At 41.1% G+C, this 6,000-nt stretch overlaps 1 protein-coding gene across 2 annotated transcripts in view; it reads left to right on the forward strand.

The window, feature by feature from the left end:
* The window catches only part of MTAP (methylthioadenosine phosphorylase), a 39,498-nt gene extending 36,753 nt beyond the window's left edge, over positions 1 to 2,745 (forward strand). For both annotated transcript variants that reach the window (XM_035563020.1, XM_035563022.2), the window contains one exon: positions 1,738 to 2,745. In XM_035563020.1, the coding sequence (XP_035418913.1) occupies positions 1,738 to 1,776 (39 nt within the window). In that variant the 3' untranslated portion in view covers positions 1,777 to 2,745. The remainder of the gene's footprint in view (positions 1 to 1,737) is intronic.
* The last annotated feature ends 3,255 nt before the right edge of the window (positions 2,746 to 6,000 follow it).

Here is a 6,000-nt window from a genome sequence, read left to right on the forward strand (position 1 = left end):
TCTCATGGGAGGCAGCTCTGAAGGGGCAAAAAGCTCTGGAAGGCTAGCAGATCTTTAAGGACATGATTCTCCAAGTGTAAGAGTGATCCAAACAGAGGCCAATCAGGAAACTGTAACAGAGCTCCAGTGCAAAAATGCAGAATTCAAGAGTTGGAAGCAAGAACAAGCTACAGAATCCAGAAGCAAGACCAGGCATGTACAGATGGTTTGAGGGAAACGAAAGCTTGCCTGTAATTGACACTTGGAAGGGACATCAAAGATAACAAGAACATCTTCAGCCATTACATGATTTCAGAAGCTGATCAAGGAAAATACGGACTTACTACTGAATGAAGTAAACAAATTTGTAACAGCAGACACTTTCCAAATGGAACTAGTATAGTAGATTCTTATTATCTTTGTTGGGAAAAGTATTGGTGAGAGAGAAAAACTGACTTGTTGAAAAGAATTTTAGCTCACAACTGTGAATTGAGCTTTGTACTTTTATTGCAATAGGATTCAACCCCTTGAGGTTTGAAAGAGAATCTGTGCTGAAATGGTAAAATGAATTTCGCATTATAACTGATTTTTTTTACTGCTTGTGTGTAAGAAAATCAGCTTATGGTAGGGCGTCAGAGCTTCCATGAATGCTCCTCAGGTGAACTTAATGACTATGTGAGGAATCCTGCAGATATTACCTGCCTTTTTTAAAGTACTGTACTAGCCTTTGTGAAATGATGTTTGTCAGAGCTCTCTGATAGAGGGAATGGTCTACTCAGATAAAAGAGATGTGAATGCTATAGGATGGTTTAGATTGGGTAAGGTATGCATAGACATATTTCAGCACACTTCGTCTTTGACATACTTGGACTATAATATGTTTGGTAGCTAGCAAGTCAAATGGCATAAAAGTTAGCTTTTTCAGTCATTTTTTCTAGTCTATGATTGATAGCTACATTCATAATGTATGTATCTCGAGCTCTGATCTTAAAAATGTTCTTGACTAATTTTCTTTGCTAAAAAAACTCCCCATCGGTGAGCCTACTTATATGACTAGAGTGAATTGGCTCAGATGAGTAAGGTGGAAAGAAAATCAATTGAGGGTTCACTTAACTGTAGTTGTATTGGTCTGTGTACTGTGGCCCTTACAGGCAAAGGACCTCTCAAGAAAACTGAAGTTTAAAAGTTTATCAGGTCCTACCATTGAATGTGGCTGATGTCAAAGTTGCCTGTCCATGTATATCATGAACATTTAATTCACTCCCAACCAATGCACCTTTAGAGAAAGGTTTTCTGTTCTTGATAGCTGTACTTGAAAATTGTTGATGAACCAACCATGTAAAATATCATCTTGTTAGGGAACTTCACTTTCAGAGCATTCTGTTGACATTTATGAAGAGCTTTATACGAATGCAGTGTATGTAGATGAAAAACAAAAGCTGCACAATTTTTCATTTGTAGCCTGCAAGCCTAAAAACCTTAATTTTAGTCTAGTGTTTCTATAGTATGATCATTGGTTCTCAATACCAGTGTGCATGTTACATAGGTTTATAAAGCTGTAGTGACAAGTTCTTGAACCCTCCTTGTAATTCTTCTAACATCTATGGTGTTTGGGGAAGTTGGAAGTACTACACATATGGAAAGAGTTACACCTGTTTGCAAGCTGAATGGAAGCTATGTAGCCTGTCTTTACACTGAAAGTAAATCTGCTTTGCATTGGCAGAGGAGATATTCATTTACTTTGACTTTGTATTTCAGACAACTGTGCAGTGTTCGGTCATTCTGCCAAAGCAGTAACAGCCTGGATGGACTGAAGTTTGAGTCCTCACAAGGAAGAGTGGACTACTTCCAAATTTCCAGTGGGTATAATATCTTTGAAAACCATGAAAAGTATGAAAGAATGGTGTAAACCTTGACCAATTACAGTGTATAAGACAGCTTTTATAATCTTGGTCACGCTTACTAATCTATAAAATGGTGAAAGTTAGATTTTGAGTATGTTTTAAACTTGGAATACCTTTACTATCTCATTTCATTGGACAGTAGAAAGCAGATTCACAAGTACGGTAGTTGCTTCGCTATTTCTGCATCTTATTGTTTCCTCTGATGGGGATACTGGTTACCATTCATTTCAGAAACAAACCAGAAAAACTGAGTATATAATTTCATAATAAAATTATACTATTTTTATACATTATCCATATTTTTATTTCCGTATTTTTAATATGCAGTATTTTTTGTTTGTGTGCTAGAAGAAACAGGTTAATAGAAGGAATCACAGAATGGTTTGAGTTGGAAGGGCCCTTAACGATAATTCAGTTCCAACCCCCCTACCATGGGCAGGGACACCTTCCACTAAACCAGGTTGCTCAAAGCCCCATCCAGCCTGGCCTTCAACATTTTCAGGGATGGGGCATCCACAATAATACAATAATAATCATGGTTCTTTCACAGCTGCAGTTGTGTCATGAATGAGCAGTCTCATTACAAAAATGTTAGCAAATGCCTAAGCCAAATTTGTGCCTGAAGATGTAGTTATGTGACTTACAGAACTATATAGAAAGGTACTACGCTGCCAATGGCCTGAACACTGTGCTGGCCTTTTGCTGCTTCACTGACCTGAACAACTCTGGCTTTAGTTTCTATTTTAAGTGATGAATGTACTTGAGTGCTTTGAGTGTATGCATTTATTAATACAATTTGGCTTCAATAAAATAACCTGCTGATTCTTGTCTAAAAAATAAAACAAACATATCCTTCTCTGAACAGTGTGGGAATTGATTTATTTTTTTCTGTATATATACTTCTAGTCATTCAATGTGAATTTTGTTTGTCTGGCAGTGACTTGCTCTTCATGGAACAAGTTGTGATACTTTTACTGTAAACACCACTTATTTAGAGTAATTTTGGAACATACTGTACAGCTTTGAATATGTTATGCTGCTTAGAACTTAAGATTCTACGTCCATGAAACATCAGGGACCACTGAAACAAAAGTGGATCAGAATGCAAAACAAGCCAAGCAAGGAAAAAAATCAGAAACGTGAAAGGTACAGATTCTCCTAATAGTCACAGAATCACAGAATCATCCAGGTTGGAAGAGACCTCCAAGATCACCTAGTCCAACCTCTGACCTAACACTAACAAGTCCTCCACTAAACCATATCACTAAGCCCTACATCTAAATATCTTTTAAAGACCTCCAGGGATGGTGACTCAACTACTTCCCTGGGCAGCCCATTCCAATGCCTAACAACCCTTTCAATAAAGAAGTTCTTCCTAATATCCAACCTAAACCTCCCCTGGAGCAACTTTAGCCCATTCCCCCTCGTCCTGTCACCAGGCACGTGGGAGAATAGAGCAACCCCCAACTCACTACAGCCTCCTTTGAGGTACCTGTAGAGAGCGATAAGGTCACCCCTGAGCCTCCTCCAGGCTGAACAATCCCAGCTCCCTCAGCTGCTCCTTGTAAGACTTGTTCTTCAGACCCCTCACCAGCTTCGTTGCCCTTCTCTGGACTTGCTCAAGCACCTCGATGTCCTTCTTGTAGTGAGGGGCCCAAAACTGAACACAGTACTTAAGATGCGGCCTCACCAGAGCCGAGTACAGGGGGTCAATCACTTCCCTAGCCCTGCTGGCCACACTGTTTCTTATGCAAGCCAGGATGCTGTTGGCCTTCTTGGCCACCTGAGCACACTACTGGCTCATATTCAGCAGACTATCAACCAATACTCCCAGGTCGTTCTCTGCCAGGCAGCTTTCCAACCACTCATCTCCCATCCTGTAGCACTGCTTGGGGTTGTTGCGCCCCAAGTGCAGGAGACCTGGCAGTTGGCCTGGTTGAACTTCATACAGTAGGTCTCAGCCCATCAGTCCAGCCTATCCAGATCCTCCTGCAGAGTTCTCCTACCCTTGAGCAGATCAACAGACGCACCTAACTTGGTGTCGTCTGCAAACCTACTGAGGGTGCGCTCGATCCCCTCATCCAGATCATCCATAAAGATATTAAAGAGAACTGGCCCTAGTACTGAGCCCTGGGGGACTCCACCAGTGACCGGCCTCTAACTGGGTTTAACTCCATTCACCGTGACTCTTTGGGCCCGGCTATCCAGCCAGTTTCTAACCCAACAAAGTGTATGCCAGTCAAGCCATGAGCAACCAGTTTCTTTAGGAGAATGCTGTGGGAAACGGTGTCAGAAGCCTTACTGAAATCAAGGTAGACCACATCCACAGCCTTTCCCTCATCCACCAAGCACGTCACTTTGTCAGAGAAGGAGATCAGGTTAGTCAAGCAGGACCTGCCTTTCATAAACCCATGCTGAATGGGCCTGATCGCCTGGTTGCCCTGCAAGTGCTGCCTAATGACACTCAAGATAATCTACTCCCTCAGCTTCCCTGGCACGAAGTCAGACTGACAGGCCTGTAGTTTCCTTGGTCCACCCTCCGGCCCCTCTTGTAGATGGGCGTCACGTTTGCTAGCCACCAGTCAACTGATAGCCAGGACTGCTGATAAATGGTGGAAAGCGGCTTGGCCAGCTCTTCCGCCAGTTCTCTCAGTACCCTCAGGTGGATCCCATCCAGCCCCATCAACGTGCATACATCTAAGTGGAGTAGCAGGTTGCCAACCATTTCCTTGTGGATTATGAGGGCCACATTCTGCTCCCCATCCCCTTCCACCAGCTCAGGGTACTGGGTATCCAGAGAACAACTGGTCTTGCCACTAAGGACTGAGGCAAAGGCAGCATTAAGCACTTCAGCCTTTTCCTCATCTCTTGTCACTAATTCTCCTAATAGTATTGAAAAACAAACAAAAAACATATCCAAAAAAAAAAAAACAAACATATTCTGGGGGTTAGCTTGCTAACGTTTACCTTGCTAGTCATGTTCTGTTAGATAGCCAGTCTCTTCCTGTGAAGCCGTTTATAGATGGACACTTTCCTCCCTAGCAAAAATAGTACAGGTGCTTTTAAGATACTGGGGAAAATAGATTAATCGATTTACCATATTTCCTGGTCTGTTTTTTAAATGACTTAAACTGCAGGTGCCAGACCTTGAAGCTTGACAGGGATAAGGCTACAGATGCAACATTCATTTTGCTGTTTATAGTATCTAGCCAAATCAGCTGTCTGACCTTAACAGTTATTTTCATTGTTATATTATTTTAGCCCCTTAGACAGTTGTAGTGAAATGGTTTGGAGCCATAAAGTTCATACTCTGATGTTCTAAGAAAATGCTGTTCCTTGGTTTCTGTTTTCAATCTCTTGATTTTTAAAATTCCATAGTGACATATAATCATGGCATTAATTTTCTTGTTTTGTATAGAGTACTTACAGTATGACAGGACACTATTGCTCAGGGCAGGTCCATGGTTACTGTTATCTTTCCACTATAAATTTCTTGCCTTCACAGCAAGGATAGATGATACATATTTGCTCTGTCAACACAGGCATGGTATCTGAAGGTGTCTCCTTAAGAATAAATACACAGAAGGTCAGTACCATGGTGCTAGTATGCAGTGTGTTTTTGCAAAGTTTCATACATTTCATACTCCTTGAAATATGCGGGAACATGTTTATCCAGCAGACTACACCATGAAGATGGTAACTGGCGAGAGGAGCATCGGTAGTGCTTAATTATATAAAGATAGAAAAATAACCGATTTTAATTTCTTTCTGAACACTTATAAGTGCTTTATTGTAGGAAATAGGTATGGTGGAGAAGAAGAAGACACAAATTAAAGGTACTGTATTACTAGCACCAAGTAAACATTCTAGCAGAGAACTGTGGCAGTTCCTAGACTGTCTCTGGTAAGAATGAGACAGTGACACACAGAAGACTTCACTGTTGGAAATTACCTCTCTTCCATTTGACTGCTGCTCCCTGCCAGTTTTATTTTTTACAATTATTATTCATTCCCTTTGCTGAGTTAGACTTGGGCTGACTTGATCTAGTACATAACACTTACACTGCCACTACATCTTAGCATCAGAATCAGTCTTAACAAATAGTTTGAAGTTCTTG

The sequence above is a fragment of the Cygnus atratus genome, chromosome Z, assembly GCF_013377495.2.
Source record: "Cygnus atratus isolate AKBS03 ecotype Queensland, Australia chromosome Z, CAtr_DNAZoo_HiC_assembly, whole genome shotgun sequence".
In the NCBI taxonomy this organism is placed as follows: Eukaryota; Metazoa; Chordata; class Aves; order Anseriformes; family Anatidae; genus Cygnus; species Cygnus atratus.